Source organism: Chelon labrosus, assembly GCF_963514085.1.
Source record: "Chelon labrosus genome assembly, chromosome: 4".
Taxonomy (NCBI): Eukaryota; Metazoa; Chordata; class Actinopteri; order Mugiliformes; family Mugilidae; genus Chelon; species Chelon labrosus.
In genome coordinates this window covers 4,956,543-4,974,062 of record NC_140340.1, presented here as the reverse complement: position 1 = coordinate 4,974,062, position 17,520 = coordinate 4,956,543, and the positions used below count along the sequence as shown (strand labels likewise).

General features: G+C 43.6%; 1 protein-coding gene across 7 annotated transcripts in view; it reads left to right on the top strand.

Moving 5' to 3' along the window:
• The window catches only part of LOC311486721 (band 4.1-like protein 1), an 86,573-nt gene that overhangs the window by 34,984 nt on the left and 34,069 nt on the right, over positions 1-17,520 (top strand). For 6 of the 7 annotated variants that reach the window (XM_084542688.1, XM_084542691.1, XM_084542687.1 and 3 more), the window contains exons 2-3: positions 11,645-11,784; positions 13,112-13,279. In XM_084542688.1, the coding sequence (XP_084398814.1) occupies positions 11,746-11,784; positions 13,112-13,279 (207 nt within the window). In that variant the 5' untranslated portion in view covers positions 11,645-11,745. The remainder of the gene's footprint in view (positions 1-11,644; positions 11,785-13,111; positions 13,280-17,520) is intronic. The other variant, XM_084542689.1, reaches the window with a different exon arrangement.

Below are 17,520 nucleotides of genomic sequence, written 5' to 3'. Positions count from 1 at the left end.
GTGAGCTTGTGGTGAGGGAACAGGCAAGAAAACAAACACTCAAGCACTCCAGCCGCTGCCTCTTTGTGCGGCGACGCTCTGCACCTGCAGCATGCCGGCCCTGCTGATGCACAGGCCCACAGTTGCGCTGCCACTTCTCACTTTAAGCAGTCCATTAGCCAACAGTGGCTGAGTGCTACTCTAGCTAGCTGGGCGGCAGCAGGATGTATTTGGCTGGCAGAGAGTGCTGCCACTGGGGGATGGGCCCGTTTGTGCCAAAATAGCCAAAGTAACCCTCTTAAGTTTTCTGAATTGTTCCCGTTAGACCACGCTGTAGTGTTGTTTTCTGTTGCGTTCTTATTAAAAGTCTGTAGCCATGAACTTTTAGTGCAGTGCTGTATGGAAATGCTTTTATCTTTCCATTTAATGCATCAAAAGGGAAATAATTTGCTTCCTGAACTATGAATCATCACCTATTCCAATTTATGCATTAACCTCAAAAAGGTCGACATAAAATGAATCTAACTTTCTGTAAAAAAAAAAATAAAAAATAAAAAGTTTAATTGCCTGCAGTGGAGTGAACAATGTAGTTTGATCACATTTAATGGGATTTACATTGAAGCTCCAGGCTTCCTCGTGGGAATCCCAACAATCCCACATGTGTATTGCCAGCTGATCCACGTTGATCCTGTGAGATAAACACAGCAAGAGTGTGACTATAACTCAAGGCAACCTGCGAAGAGACGAGTCCTGGTTTGAGGACACCCTGACACCTACCATTTTCCTGTTGATTTATGGCGCTCGTCACGACTTTTAAGGGCGAAAGGAAATTGGAAAAACCACCTTGGAGGTTGACTGCTGTGTGTATGAACTGCCGCTCAGTGTTAGGAGGCCGTTAGTTGTGTCCTTCCCACAATAGATAACTGAGGCTCGTGGCTGCGTTGTTCTGTCTGGATTTATTCCCATGGAGGACTGTTTTTTCCGATGAACTCTGTTACAAGGGCGCGTGCTTGCAAAATGCAGTTGAGCAAGACCATTAGCATAATATTATGCATATGCAGGTTGACACAAGGCTTCACTGTCACTTTAGGGTGGGTCGGACTCAGCAACGAACTCCTCACCAAGTAAAAGTCATATCGTTGTCTTGAGTAAAGTAAGCGGGGACATAGATTGACCTTGAACACATCAAAAAGCACGAAGAAAGCACCGGGGGAAAGATGAAAGCAGGCTTTTTCATCCCTGTGAACTGCTCTGAAACATACTCCTTGTCACTGGAAATTGACCAAAATGGGGCTGTCATTAGAAGCAGAGTGCATTTTCTGTCTGCAGATCCGTTTTCTGCTAAAAGAAAAAAGAAAAAAAAAAAAACTAATCTGAGCCTTGTGCCAGCTGGGCTAACACTGCGGGAAACAAAGCAGGTATTGTGTCAGTTCTTACAACAGGATCGTGAAGCAAGACTTGCAACTTCCCCAGTTGGAAGGGATGGATTTCATAACAGACTTTGGCATTTATCTCCCTGCTATCGTCTTAAGATATCTAGGAAGGACCGTGCTGTGTAAATTCTGCCACTGCCTGCTGAGATGAAATTATATTTGAGTTTGTCAAATCTACAATAAGGACAGACACACCTGCAACGTGTTCTCTTCAGTCCTTTTCAGACATGGAGTGTAAATGCGTTGTTGTATTACGTTCCTGGCTTTGGCTGTGTGTTAAAGTGAAAGGCTCTTGATCATTCAGACACCCACTATCTTGTCCATGAAAGAAATGTTTAAAGGCTTGGGTTCTATGAAACGTCTCGAGACATGTTGGATTGCATTTGATGCCATATAAATAAAACTGAACTAAAATTAATTGAGCTCTTAGAGATGAATGGCACCACAGCTGAAAAACAGAGAAGAATTTTTTGACTCTATCGTTGAACTCTACATCTGTTGAGCGTTTTGGCATCTTTACGCTCATTGTTTTGTTTTTTTGTCACAAGTTATCAGTACAAACTTAACCATATATTGCTTACCTTGTAACGGCTAGCAATTGGCAACAACCTTAGTGAAGATAGTGAGTCAGCTGCTGACTAATGTGGCTCAGGTGGAACTGCAAGTCATCCTTTAATAGTACGGTTGGTGGTTTTATCCCAACCCTTCACCTAACAAAATGATCCTTTTGTCTGTGACTGAGTTACACTTCAACTGTTTTACCACTAAGGTATAAAAGCATTATATACAACAATCAGGCGAAACATTATGACCACTGACAGGTGAAGTAAATAACATTGACCATCTTGTGACAATTCAATGTTCTGCTGGGAAACTTTTGGACCTGGCATTCACTGGTGTGGATGTTACTTAGACATGTAGCACCCACCTAGACCAGACCAGGCACCCCCACCCCATAGCAATGACACTCCTTGATGGCAGCAGCCATCCCCAGCAGGATGCAGCCTGACACAGACACACACACAAAAACACTTTAGGAACTAAAAAAAAAAACATGAAGAACAGCACAAGGTGCTGACCTGGCCTCCAAATTCACTAGATCCCAAACTGATCAAGTATCTGTGGGATGATCCACAGAGGCCCCACCCCTCAACCCATAGGGCCCTACTAACAACATCTCTAATGAGTCATAGCTGTTTTGGAGGTACAAGGGAGACCTGCACAATATTAGGAAGGTGGTCGTAATGTTATGCCTGATCGGTGGAGATACAGACCATTTATGTTCAACTTGGTGAGGCTGATAATGTTTGTGATGTTGTACTGAAGTGACCTAAAATCTATTCACCCAGGTTTGCCGTGAAGGCTACTGCAGCACTATAATTAATACACACACTGAAAGTCATTCAAAGCCTCGGTGTAATTCATGTATGAGTTCAAATCACTTATGCAATGACATTTTGTAAGAGGTCGGCTGTAACTTTTACTTTTTAGACATTAGACATTATTCATGCATGAGGCCAACATGTCTAATTTTCATCATATCAAGGTGCACGTCTGAAAGAGGCTGAAATTGTGGCTTATGTTGCTAACAAACGCTCCCGCAATCACTCGTCCTCGTCCAGCTGATTGAAAAGCAGTTGATTTGCGCCTGCATAAAAAATATATACCTCACGGCAAAAACTGAGAGAAGAAAAACAAGAGACTTGTAAATAAAACAACAAAAAAAGAAAATTAAAAAGTTTCAGAATAAATATGAATTTCATAGATAAGAGCAAAAAACGAGAAAGAAATTAACACAGAAATTGAAATCAAAGGGAAATTGAGAGCGCGTTGCGTGGGAGGGTGTGCGCTTGGTTGTGTATTTCTTCAAAGGGAGCATGTGTGTGTGTGCCATGCTGAGGGAAAACTTCAAGCAGTTCGGGCCATCAGACGAATCTTGATGGGAATCGTCGAGGGACGGGCATTTATTGACACAGTCGAGCTCGTCTCCGGCTAATGGAGAACAAACAGCGGCTTGACGGCTGCTGGGGAAACTTGTTTTATAGATTTGAACTGATGTACGTAGTTCCTAAAAGTCTCTTCATGAGTCCACCACCTGCTGACTAAGCTAACAGGTGATGTGTCACCAGCTTTACAGCCGCTTACCTCTGTGATCAAATGACCTTTAACCATCCCACACTAAACAGCTAAAATGCCTGCGAGGGCAGTTTTCCTCTGGAGACAACGTCCTCCGAACTGAACCGACCTGCTTGTTGTTGTTTGCCGTCAGCACTTCACCGTCGACCAAAAACGAGCAGTTGCAGGAAGCTACAGGAAATGATTTTCCCGCCCAGAGATTATTACAGTGGTGGAGAATCTGGTTTTGGGAAGTGCAACCATTGTGACAGTCTCTCATTAACCGGAGCTCGGCGCGGGCTTCCAGCCGAGACAATTACACCCTGGCCTTTGAGAACGTGACAGCACTTTTTGACAGGAACTGATAAAAACAGGTGGCTCATATGCACACGTCTGACAGTGCTCAGACGCCAAATTAATTTCTGTGCACACGTCGTATGGATCTGATGGCATAAAAGTGGAGCAAACTACGTCTTTATTATTATTATTATTATTATTAGCTTGAAACATCCTCAGATTATTTCCATTTGGGCAAGAGACTTATTCAGACATAAAGTGGGTGGTGAGAAGAAACAACAACTTTAACAATTGCAGCCTGAACACACAAGAGACAAGAGGTATAATCTGCCGAACAAGGATTTGAAGGCTAGTGAATTTAAGTTGTGCATATTTGTGGCTTTTTAGAATTTAGCACAGCTTTGACAGTACTCATACAAACAAGCTTCTTCTTGCCACCGCATGTCTCCCTGCCCCAGAGGTTCATGTCGATGACGTTGCAGCCGCCCCTGTGCTCCCACACCCATGCCCTCATTTCTCCGCTCTAAACTCTTGTTAGCATGCTCTAGCTTTCAATTCGCCGCTTTTTCCTCATTTAACACGGCATCGGTTGCGAGAGTTGGGGAGGGAGGGGGCGAAAAAAATGCATCTTTCCATTCGTAGGCCCCGCAGCGCGTGGTGCTCGGCACCCTGAGAGACAGATCCATCAGAGGTGAGGTGTCCGTCCTCGTGCATGCGCCAGTGATTTCCAGCGCAGCGTGAGAAAGGTCAGCTTCCATTAGATACGCTGTGACAGGACGATGCCTCTGTAGCAATTTATACGACGCCCACTGCTGGTCATCTTCTTCTTTTGCTCTCAGTCCGCAACTTTGTGTGTTGACATTCATCTGAGGGCGAGTTTATGTCTAGATCCAGATATTTGATCCACTGGAGCAGGGGTGTCAAACTCATTTTAGCTCAAGAGCCACTCACAGCCCCAATTTAATCTCAAGCGGGACCGGACCAGTAACACAATAGCATAATAACCTTTAATTTATTTAACTTGTAAGTAAAGACAACTCCAGACTTTTACTTTGTTTTAGTGCAAAGAAGTACATTACCCCTCCTTCCCCATCTACTTCTCGTCACTCTCCTTAAAGGAGAAGCGAGAAGTTTGTTCTTGCTTCTCAGGCTGCAAGAACAAAAGACGTCATTTTGTTCTCTCATCCCTCGTTTGGGAGTTTTCCCATGAGGCATCCTGCATCTGTTCTGTGATCGGTCACAGAAATTGGAAGTGGCCGTGGTTAATACGGAAAAGCGTTAATGCTAGTATTCGCAGTGTGACCGCTAATCTCTCCTGGGTAGAGATCAACATACTGTGTGTGGGTGCATGCTGAATGAACGGCGGGATCTGACGGAAGCGGTCATCAAAACGACTGGCCGACATCTGAAAATAATAAGAAAAATGCCTCTCATCTTCTGTCTCCCGCATCTCCCGCAATGCTTGGCGTGTGTGACGTATGCTGCAGTGGGAGGAGCCTATGAGGACTTCCCTGGAGTTCGGTACTTGAGTTTCTCGTGAAGCATAAATTACCTGGCCAGAACGAACTTCTGTTCTTGTTCTTGCAGCCCTACGAGCGAGAACAAATTTCTCGCTTCTCGTGGAGTATGTAACAAGCTTTATCCTTCTTCCTCCCCCTTCTTCTTCCTTCTTTCTCAGTTTCATCTACCTCCTTCCACTCTTCTCTCTCTTCTTCCTTCCTTCTTCTTCTTCTCCTCTTCCTTTGCAAATGTATCCAGATTGAACCCTCTGGCGGGCCGGTACTGGCCCGTGGGCCATATGTTTGACACCCCTGCACTAGAGGAAGGCAAGCAAGTGTTGCTACAACAGCTGTGTAAAAGACACATTCCAGACATACTACTAGGGTTGTGACTCTTCATGCAACTATCTTTCCAACGAGGCCTCATCTGTCATCATCCACTGCCAGAAGACAGCCCAGGAAAACCTCTTAGAGTAATGAGAGGGTTACAAGAAGTGCAAGAGCTGCATTGTCATCCAAGGAAAAGATTACCACTGGAGTGGAAATGCACACAGCTTCTTTTTACTCAGAGTTCTTTGTAAAAAAAAAAAAAAAAAAGAAGCCTCCACCTGAGTGGCTTCCCTCAGTGTAAACACTAGTGGCCATGTGTGTATATGTGTGTATGACAGGCTACGTGTTTGTTTGTCATGTTGGGAGAATGAGATCAGTGTCCTTGAGCCCGCTGTATGAACTCTCACTGACATGGAGCTTTGTGCAGATCAGTGGGGTCGAGACATGCCAGACTGAATCGCTGCTGCTTTCGCGGAGGAAGCGCCAGAGCTGCTGACAACGTGATGAGCTGCTGTCCAGTACTGCAGCAGATGTTCAGTGACCTTAGAATATGGATAGAAAACTCCAGGCGTGAAAGCTTCATGCGTCATTTGTGAACTAAGATCTCCGAATTTCCACTATGAGATTAACGTTGATAGTTTTGAGTAGGGTTGGATATCGCAAGTGGATTGTTTTGTTTACAATTCCCAAGGTCCAGATTCCATTTTATTGAATTTATTTAAAGATAGTTGGGATTTTAAACCATTTTACTTTGTTGTGAAAGAGATTTTCACAAAACTAATATTGTCGTCGGTTGCAAAGACAGTATTTTACCCCTCGTTTCACACCTGGCGTGTGGCTTTGTTTTGGTCCAGCTCTTCTCCATCGTCATACGTCTCTTCAAATCCAGTCGGTGCTTTAAGAGTTGTAGCTCCTGTTGTGTTTTGGATCTCCCTCACTTGGACCAATCTGGTGCAGATATTCAAGTCATTTGCATGAATTGTGGATCTCTCCACTACCTAGCCTCAGTCTTGCGCTAATTTATAAACGTTAGCATTCTTCTTCATCATGCTAAACTAAGATGGTGAAAGTGCCAAACATTACACCTGCTGCCTACTCTTTATTAGTATGTCTGTGTAGGTTCTCAGTCATCCAGGTCGTGGTATATCCAAAAACGTTAAAGGAAGGCAACTGGACTTGTAGAGTTTCTTGAAGACGTTTCACTACTCATGCAAGTAGCTTTTTTTTTTTGCTAGCATCCCGATGTTACCATTACATGTCAAAGAAACACATCCAGGCTGGAATCACCTTCCACAGACAATTAGATTATCAAATGAATCAATGCAGCAATTAATCACAATGACGTTTAGCTACTAGGAAGCCATTTGAAGGCGTTCTCTACTCTTAAGAAAGAAGCCCAAGCAATGCATTTTCTGTGCACCCATGCACACACACTGTCTTGGGAAGAGTAAATGCACTTTGGTTTTGTTTCAAACACTACCCGAAATTATCCCCAGACAGCCCAATTTTTTTGCTTTACCTGCAAAATAAAATTCAAAACCGGCTGTGAAACCACCAGATCTGGCAACACGCCATTTGGATTTAATTATGGGGGCGCGTTTCAGCTGATAGCGAGAAAAGAAAATACCTCTGCAACAACTGGATAGCCCTCCAGCCAAACGTATTAAACTCAATTGCGCACCATCACCGCATTAAGCCCACCCAAACAATTTGATTGACCCTGCAGGTATTTGCCGGAGCATAATCAGTTCACCAGCGGGAGCAACAACTCCAGCACCGACCTTCCACCACTTTTCCTATTAATCCCACCATGCCATGCGCTGCGTTCTCTCGATGCCAAAATACCGCAGCACAGCTCAACAGCTGATGTTGCAGAGATGAAGTTTAACGCTTCCCATTGGATGACTGTTGTATTTGGATTAGGGGACAAGGTCTGAGTTTGTAACCTTCAACAATCAACAAAATATTAAATGATTTGACGCGGATTTGCAGATTTGCAGAAATTCCACACAGCTAATGTATATGAAGCCCTGCAGTGGGGCTAGGCCTGTATACGTATAATCGAAAATATTACTTTATATCAGTTATAAATACACACAAAATCAAACATCTGTAATCATTGTTGATACTGTGCATTCTGCCTTTCACTCAGGCTGCAGCGTTTGTCTTTCACCTAACATCATCTGTGTCTAGCAACCATTGCATTCATGTTTCTTTAATTTTCCAATGCACTCTTTGTCATTACTCAACCGCATTGCGTGCTGAGTGCATGCTAATGGATAAATGTGATTACGCTCGCCGAGGTACGATGGGATTGTAGTGGTAGCCAAACAGTGATGACTGTGCACTCTGACTGAGATGCTCAGATAAGACTCAGGTGAGGAGGAGCTTGTGTTCACTGGTAGACAACATCAGCGGCGAGGTTACCAGCAGTGGCCCGCCTGCGTATCTGCCTCGGCCTTCCCGTCAGTCCAGGAGCCTGCTTGACATTTCCTCTGAGTCGCAATGCCACATCAGCTTATTTCCTCCCTCTTGTCATTTCTTATCGTCTTCCGTTTGTCCTTGATCCCCGTCTTTTTCAGGGCCGCCTCGCGTTTTGGCCTCTCGTCTTCCCACCACGTTTTTCGGGTCGGCCTCTCTACCCCGCTCCTCTGTCGCTCCTCCGAGGGGAGAGAGAGACACAATCGGGTGTGAAGGGAAAGAGTACTCTGTGGTGTTACCATGGCAACTGCCTCTCGGCGCCGAGCCAGTACTCTTCCACAGACATGCGTGCTCTCTCTCTCTCCCTCTCTCTCTCCTCTCGCCTGGCTCGGATTAAAGCGTGGCTCTGATGAGAATGAAGAGGAAGAGGCGAAGAAGAAACAAGGGAAAAAAGGCCTCGCTTGTTAGGGAACAGTAGCGTTTCATAACCCTCCCAGGAAACAATACGCTTCTCTCTGTGATGAATTATTATTGCTGATGGCAGATATCAAAGACAAACCTTGTCAGTAAACTGCACACAGTGTGCAACAGAGGAATCGTACAGTGCACTCTGCTCTTTAAGCATCTTCCCTCTCCTCTGTAGAGGTCTCAGGCGGTGGGGTTGATAGAGACATTGAGGGTAATGGTCTGTTACAGGAAATTAATGCATTCAAAGGGCTCTGCTGCCTTCCTCCCTGACATCAATCTGTGTTAATTTGGTAATTAATCTGATTTCATGAGAAGATGTCTCAATAAGGGACCTCACTGACCCCAAGCTAGCTTTGGATTGCGCAACCTGCTTGCATGTGTGTGCACGTCTCTTCTCAATGGTCATTATTGGCCCGACACAATCTGAACAAATCCTTTATGGCCACTTCAGAGTGACAGTAAGCATCGATCCAGGTATTGCTCTAAAAATCTCGTTTGGCTCGTGCGTGTCCACAGTAGGGGAGCCGGAACGGTTTGGAGACGCTCGCGGGTATTTTTTTGTTTCCGTGAACGCAACCCGAGACGGATATATTCACACAAGTGGCTGTAGATGGATGCATCGTGTCACGTAGCCCAGATGGATGTTAAGTGAGGGGGGACGTCAGCTTCTGTTTCTCTCGGAGCAGAATGAGAACGCGCACACCTGCAACGCACACAGGGGAGGCGCTCGTTGTTTTCGGCTCGACTGAATCGGACCGGGAGGCAACATGGCGGCGCTGAGTTTGTTTCCGTCCCCATCGGAGCACGGTGCCAAACAGAGGTTGCTTTTATTTTTTTTCCCTCCCTTCAATCAGGGAGTTTACTTGGCAGTCGTACCCACAATTCAGTCTGTGACGGAAAATTGATTTAGCAACTTATAGCTCATTGCCCAGCTGGATCGGACACGGAGGGGGAAATGAGGCCCTGGGCGGACGTACCACTCCATGCCTCACTTTTGTCCCCGAGGAGGGGAATTCATTTCTGTCAAATCACTGTGATTGTTAATAATGGGCCCGGCTGTGATAGCGCAGCAAAGGAGGAGGAGGAGGAGTGAGAGGAGGCGTTCACACTCGTTTTACCACGTGCAATATTTCAAGACCTTCACTGGCTGGGAGTCAGGAGGCGGGCGTGGGGGTGGGGGGTGTTGTCGCTCCTCTGAACCAGCGCGAACCGGTTGTTCTCTTTCCTTGGTCTTCAGCCATGATCGCCTCCAATCCCCAGGTGCATAATGTTGATGTGATTTGCTGCTCGTGGGGCAGAGAGACCTCCAGATAGAGACTGGATTATATACAAGTCCTTCAGTGCGTCTGGGGAGCCCTATAACACACACACACATTATTCCTGTATGCTGTGGTGAGCAGATCCCAGTGAGGATATGTTCACGCATTATGTGCCTTGCCTCCCTTTGAAGAAAGGTCACAGAAGAACATGTTCCAGGGTCATAAGCATCCTTTCCACCCGCTGGGAAATCTACTGCTTATATCCAGTGGTTATAAAAGCATCCCTGTCCAGAGGGCTCTTTGTGGATTTAGTGGTGATGAGTACATGTCTTGTTGTTTTTTTTCCCTCACTTGAATAAAAATGTATCTGTATAATTCACTGTGAAAAAATGTTCAGGGTTTTTGTGTCTTCGGAGGCTTCAAGTCAAATCACCGTTCTCCGCAATCATGCAAGGAGAAATCCACAGTGTGGCAGGCAGAGCGGTCGGTTTCTCCTTGACGGATGACAAGGCGATCCCCGCGTTGTGATTTTTATTTTTGCCTCTCACACACACACAAACGTATCCAAACGACACAGATTTCTAAGACATCAAAAATACAGTTGTAGTGGTGAAATAAGACTCAGAAGAGCACATAAATTATTACCCAAAGATCTACAATGTGTACAAAATACTGTGGCGGTTTTTCTAAGCTCTGCAAACAAAATCTGACACACACACACAAAGGTTCCTTTCCTAAAAGTCTTTTGTTATGGTGCGAGCCAAATACTGTAGCTCTGCAGAGATTTAGAGGACGAGCCTTAAATCATCGTAAGAGGCGCAGTAAAAATGTAAAATCCATAAAAGAATCCTATTTCTTTTTAATACTACCTGTTTGTGCGCCTAATGCCGGTGCTCCAGAAATCTCTTCTTATCAACAGGAGCCTTTGCTCTGTAGTTTTATTTAAAGCAATGCATTTTTTGTAATTTAATGTTGTAAAATATTGCTTACGCTCCACGATCAGTACTGCCGTCATAAATATCATCTAAATATGTGCCACGGTGTTTGAGCTCGTGCTTCTACGCTCCTACTACAAAACTCTGCACTCTGGGGGAACTGCTCCTCGCTCTTCCCGGGGGTTCCAGTTCATTTTCTCAAATGTTTAGATGTGCCTGCGAGCACACACCTCTGCAAACTGACGAAACTCGCCGCTCGCCACCTTCGCTTCGCTTGCGGTTGCGGTTGTTGCTCTATCCGCCCACACCTTTAACCGGCAAGTCAAGACAACAGGCTGCAGCTGGTTTCCACTTGATTGCAAAATACGTTAAGCACGACGACAGATTAATAAACCTACATAACTCATAATGTGTTATTTTTTTATGCTCTCCAGTAACAATTACATAGGGAGTCATTACAAGCGTACTATCTGCTCACGGTGAGCGATAGAACTCTTGTACATCTCATTTTGGTCTAATTCCTTCGTAACTGAAGGAATGCACCAGAATTACAGACAGTGGTGCTCATGGACTATTCCCCCTTTTTTTTTTTTTGTAATCGTCATCTTTGTTCCGGAGCGTGTCCCGCTTAAATAAATGATCATTATCTTGCTCAGTGAGGGATTTTATAATTAAAGTTTAAGTCCTTGACGGCAAGGTGAATTATGAATAATGTCTCGGCAAATGGTGTTGCATTAGGAAAGTGCAGCTTTCAGAATTTGTAATGAAGGCATGATCCAAGCGCTGGTGTGATCCTCGTTTTTCGGGATGAATGTATTCACGTTTGGTGAGACTTTCTTAAAAAATTGTAGTTTGTAGTTTATGTATAAATTGATGTGCATGTTTGCTATGCTTGCGTCTCTCCTCAGGTTGGTGTTATTTGCTGAAACGAAGGAAGAAGGCCCCGAGTCTGAGGTGAAGAGAGCGAGCTTTAAGGAGTCCTCCCAGACAGCAGGGGGCAGCAGCAGACATGCAGGACTCAGCCTCTGACAGCAAGATGGCCAAACAGGTCAGCATGGGCCTTATCAATGTTATATTACACAATGTTACGGACCACAGACTTCTAAGAGGTCGTATCAAGCAAAAATACATGAAGTTATTATTTTGAAAGTCAGTAATGGTTCCTAGTAACTACAGTCTTCACATGATATCCAGAAACGCTGAAAGGAGGACAACTGGACTTGTAGAGTTTCTCGAAGATGCTTCCATGAGTGACGTTTTGCAACTCGTCTAGTCTAGTCTTCAAGAAACTCAAGTCCACTTGCCTTTCTTTCAACTTTTCTGGTTTTACCATGACCTCTGGATGACTAAGACCCTTCACAGACGTAACGCCACATCTTATAAAATGTTTATTGTGCAAAGTTACTTAAAAAGGAAAAGTATTTTTGCAGATATAGTGCCATATAGAGGTATCAGCACTTTGTTTTTGTAAATTTTGTGAGATCACTCTCAACCTGTTTTGATAAATAAATGCAGATTTAAAAAGTATATATGATCTGTCATTTAAATTTAACATGTTGTTACTGTTAAAAGGACTCGAAAGGACTCAAAGTGAAAAGTTTAGGACTTGAGACTTGCAAAACAATGACTTGGTCCCATCTCTGCCTAACACAGATGCACATCTCACTAATAGACAGCACTTTGAATTCTGGCTAAATTAAGACTTCTCAAGCTGAAAAAAAACCCCAATATGGATTACACAAACGCATCAAACTGCTCAGCAACTTTCCCTCCAGCAAAGCAACGTATAGAGCAATCTAAAAGACATTTTAGAGACACAGTTCTGCAAAGAATGTCACAATGAATAAAACATTCTTTAGTGAGAATCGTTTCTCCACAGAAGCATCGACTTCTTCTTTAACAAGCCGTCGGCTGCGCTGGTTAATGACGATGGCGCCGATGATAACGGTTTTTCTGAATATTTCTTGATATTGCAGCAGTCTTGCAGGTGTCTGAGGCAGTCTTCAAGTGGCCGTATTTTATTTCTTTTGTTCTGTTCTGTCGTGCTTAGTGACTAGGACGCATCAGACATCTATTGCATTCTGTGTTTTAGCATTTCACTTTAGCATATATTGCACAAAGTACCGAAAATCCAATACCTATTAATGGCAAAACACAGATACTACACGATTAACATTCACTCCTGTCACAACCAGATCTTTTGCAGGAGCTGCTGCAGCAACTGCTGGCCTCTAGCAGAATATAAAACATAATATATTCCCATCTTGATGTGTCCTGATGTGTGTTTTAGTTGCAAATATCCTCTCACTTGTCTGGGATGTAGAGTAATATATAACTGTCCCAACCGACTGTCTTTGCTCTTTATATATGTGAAGGAACAGAACTCCAAGTATCTGGATGAACACAGAGAACCAGATGACATGTCTGAGAAGACGTCCCCAAACAAGAACCTAAAATCTCCCCAGAAAGGCTCCAAACGACTCAAAACAGCCCCCTTCAAAGTGACCCTGTTGGATTCCTCTGAGTTCGAGGGAGAAATCGAGGTAAGAACAGCGAAAAACAATTTGCATGAACACGTTTTCTGGAATTAGGCTTAACATGCTTTGAGCAAACCACATCCTTTTATTCCTTTGTTTTTGTTTTTCTTCTGTGGGCATGTGTAATTGCTGTGTGTTGCGTTGTACTGCACGGAGCAGATAATAGGGGCCAAGAGAATAAAAGAGAGGGCGCCACGCTGACAGCTCACCGGGGGGCCAGAGCCAAAAAAAAAAAAATGTTACACATTCCTGTAATACACACAGAAAATAGTGGAGGATAAAATTTTTCATTCCACGCAAGAGAGCTGTTGTCATTACTCCAGCAGTGTGAAATAGGGCATTTCCCCCCTCACTGGGAAAGCAAACCGAAGGCATGCATGAGCCAGTAGAGAAGAGGCAGATGTTAAGTTCATTCCCCTCCATACAGTAAGTCAGGTCACGTCAGCACGCGGAAGGTTTTTGAAGGTTTTGTGACTGACAGCAACATACACCTTTTGGCAGAACACCTTTATGTTTTTCTTCTTTTGAAACGTGTTGGCAGGAAGGTAGAGGAAGGAATTTGAGTCTGATTGCGTGACTGCGGAGACGACTATGCGGACCTTCTTCCAGCTATTCATTGTTTCGGTTTAACTCTTCATTGAAATGTTGCGTGAACGCAGCTGAAGCAGGCACATGTCATCCTGTGGCCTTGCCTCGGTCCAACAAAGACGCAGAAGCTGCAGCTCTTAAAACATCCATGACACAGACGGAGAGCAGAGGAATAGTTTCAAAATAACCCTACATATATTATATGTATATTTACTTCTGTCTCTATTTATTGTAGATTTGTACATATGCAAATCTTGTGTATTTTTATTTATTTAATTATTATTATTAATTTAATTTAATTTAATTTAATTATTTTTTAATATTTTCATTTTTATTATTTATCTTTTTCAAGAGTGTTTTTTTTTTTTTAATGTGCAACTGAACTACTGTGACCAAGCGATTTCCCTTGTGGGTCGATAAAGTCTGTCTAAGTCTAACTCTAATGTGTGCTGCTGTTAGCTGCTGTTAGCCGCTTTTAGCTGCTGTTAGCCACTGTTAGCTGCTGTTAGCTGCTTTTAGCCGCTGTTAGCTGTTATTAGCTGGGGGCCACACACCAGCTGCCCAAAGGGTTGCAGCAAAACTAAAAACTGATCAGCTGCTAGTTGTAGCTTTATAGTCACATTACAGACATTGTTTATTTGTCTCTGATTCTTACCAAGAAAGAAGACAAGTGTATGTCTTGTAACTATTCGAACGTTGTTAACACATATTTTAGATTTTTCAAGCCGAAAAGTCAAGCACCAAAAATACTGCGGTGGCCTCTTGAGATTGGTCCCTCAGTCCCCATGGAACCCCATGTTAAAATATTCAACTTTACAGCAGGAATAAACATGTTGATGGCCTATGTCAACTGTACAGCGGCCGGGGTTTTACATAGTAGGCATAGTTAGGCATAACTTAGGTCGGTGGCTAGCTTTGCTCGGTTCATGCTCCATTTTTTAATTTAGGCGAGATGGGCACGGCTGCAGTCACTCTGATCTATGGGTGATGTCATATAGGGAGTTCCTCCATCTTTAGATGGAGTCAAGTCTTCATGAGAAGCTGGTGGAGTGCCCTTTGTCCTCTTGAGGGTTGTGGGGAGGGGCTGGAGCCTATCCCAGCTGTCATCAGGCGAGAGGCGGAGTACACCCTGGACAGGTCTCCAGTCTAGAGACAGACAGCCATTCACACTCACACCTACGGCCAATTTAGAATCACCAATGAACCTAACCAGCATGTCTCTGGAAGGTGGGAGGAAGCTGGAGTACCTGGAGAGAACTCCACACCCGCCCTTTAAAAGTGAATCATTGAATATCTTGATGTGGTAACGTGTTAAAATAAAGGTTTTTAATATTTACGTACCCCACACTAACAGTCAACATCAACAAGAAGCCCTCAGCGCAGGTAGCTAATAATCCACGGTTGTTACATCATTGCCAGCGAGGGGCAGCCAACGAGAAAATAGAAGAGCAATGTTATTATAACTGAGACACCCCTCAGGATACTTAGTCACACAAGTACACAGAACTTGTGTGTGTGTGAGCTTTCAGGAGTCCTACGCCTTCACCAGCCTCTCTTTCAGCACAATGAAAACATTCTGAAATACGTTTGGGGCGTTTTCCACACCACAACAAGAGTTTGCCGTTTGAAAAGCTTTTTGGTCTTAAGTGCTTCTCCTGAATATTCGCCCACACTTGGAGGCAGTGACAGCCACTGCCAGAGAAGGCTGTGCACACTGCAGCCTCTTGCCAGCCCGTGCTTTTTTTTTTTTTTTAATTCTGGTTTGGTGACAGCGTCAGACCTCCAGGTCAGGGACGGGCTTGCTCCTGCTTCCTGTCTGTAATTGCTGGGGTTGAACTTCATGCCTGCCATATCTGAACCTCCCTCGTGCTCCCATTAATAACAGCGTTTGCGAGGAGGCTGGCCGTACTTTGGAAATGCTCTCCCTGGAGGAGGTGCAGTATTCATGGGTTAATTAAGTCTCTTGTAATGGCTGCACGGCTGAGAATCCTCGCAGTCCTTGGGCAGGAAACGCCTTGACCCCCCTCCCCTCCATGCATAGTCAATCCTGGGTGGGCCTGTGTTTTTTTTCACAGTGCTATTTTAGGTTAAAAAAAGAGTGTTGCATACTCTTTTGCCGTGTTTTCACACTGCCAAGATTCTGTCTTGGCTTTTCCCGTGTCCTTTCAGGTGGCAAGACTGAGCGCATTATTTCACGGTTGAACATTTAATTGCTCCTGAGCAGAGAGCAAATAGACTGGATCACCTCAGTCACGGCTTATTAAGACTGCAAATGCTGATTTGTTTATTTAATTCCACCGGCTGCCTCTGACGTCACACTGCATGCTGTAGCTGTACATAAAGCATTTTGCTGCTGGGGACCCACTCACTCACATGATGAAAGCTTAGAAGCAGTTCCCAAGTGTCGCCTCCTTTCACCCGTAATGACGAAGAGGAGAAATACTTATTTTTTTTTTCCAGCTCTTGCCGTGAGATATTAAGGAATAACACAGCAGAGGGATAATACTGCATCTGTTTCCCTGGCAACTGCTCACTCCATCTCCCTGTCAACTTATAAAGTAGGCCCAAGGGGAGGAGGTGCCGTGTGTAAGAGTATGCAACTGTGCGTGTGTGGTAGAAGTGTTAGAGATAAACGTTATGATAGTTGTTCATCGCTACAACTGTGAGCCCACATGAGCCCGAGTATAAATTGACCGTGTTCTTTTCAGAAATACAGAGGACTTGTTTTGTAGGTATCAAAATTCAGTTTTTAAGTGTTAGACTTAGATAGACTTTATTGATCCACAAGGGAAACTGATTGGTAAAAAAAAAACAAAAAAAAAAAACGCTTGAAAACCACTAGAAAAAAAGAAAAATAGGTATGAGACAGTTAAAAATAAATAAATAAAAATCTAATAAAAATTAATAAAATTAAATAATGACCACATTATTATTATTATTATTATTATTATTATTATTATTATTAATGATTATTATAATAATAATTATGTGGTCATTATTTAACTTTATTTAATTTTATAAGATTTTTATTTATTTTATTTATATTTTATTATTTTTATCGTCATTAATAATAACAATAATAATGTGGCCATTATTTTATTTTTATTTATTTATAATAAAAATAAAAATAAATAATAATAGTGTAGTACAAGCTAAATATACAGACAATACTTGCATATATTCAAATCTACAAGAAATAGAAATAGAAGTAAATATACACTATATACCTAGGAAGGATAAATGATAAGGTGCAATATAATGGACGGAGGAGCATTGACATTAAAAGGTGAGTTGTTTTACAGCTGGCTTTAGTTTGGTATGGATGACGTCCTGTAGCGTTCACTGTGGGAGTGGAGCTGGATCACAGCAAAGTACAGGGCACTCGCAAAAACAGCCTGCTAGAAAATCTCCAGCAACTTGCTGCACACATTAAAATAACCTGAGGCTCCCCTGGATGTGCAGTCTGCTCAGGCCCTTCTTGTCCAGTCCCTGTTTTAAATGTATCACCTTGCAGCAGAAGAGACGTGCGCTGACCAATGAACCAACATGCCAGTCACCATAGTTGTAGACGTGGCAGCGTTGATAGGTGGTACGACTTTGTCTGTAGGCCGAACTATCTCATCAACCGTTGAGTGGATGTTTCAGCAGAGGATGTGCCC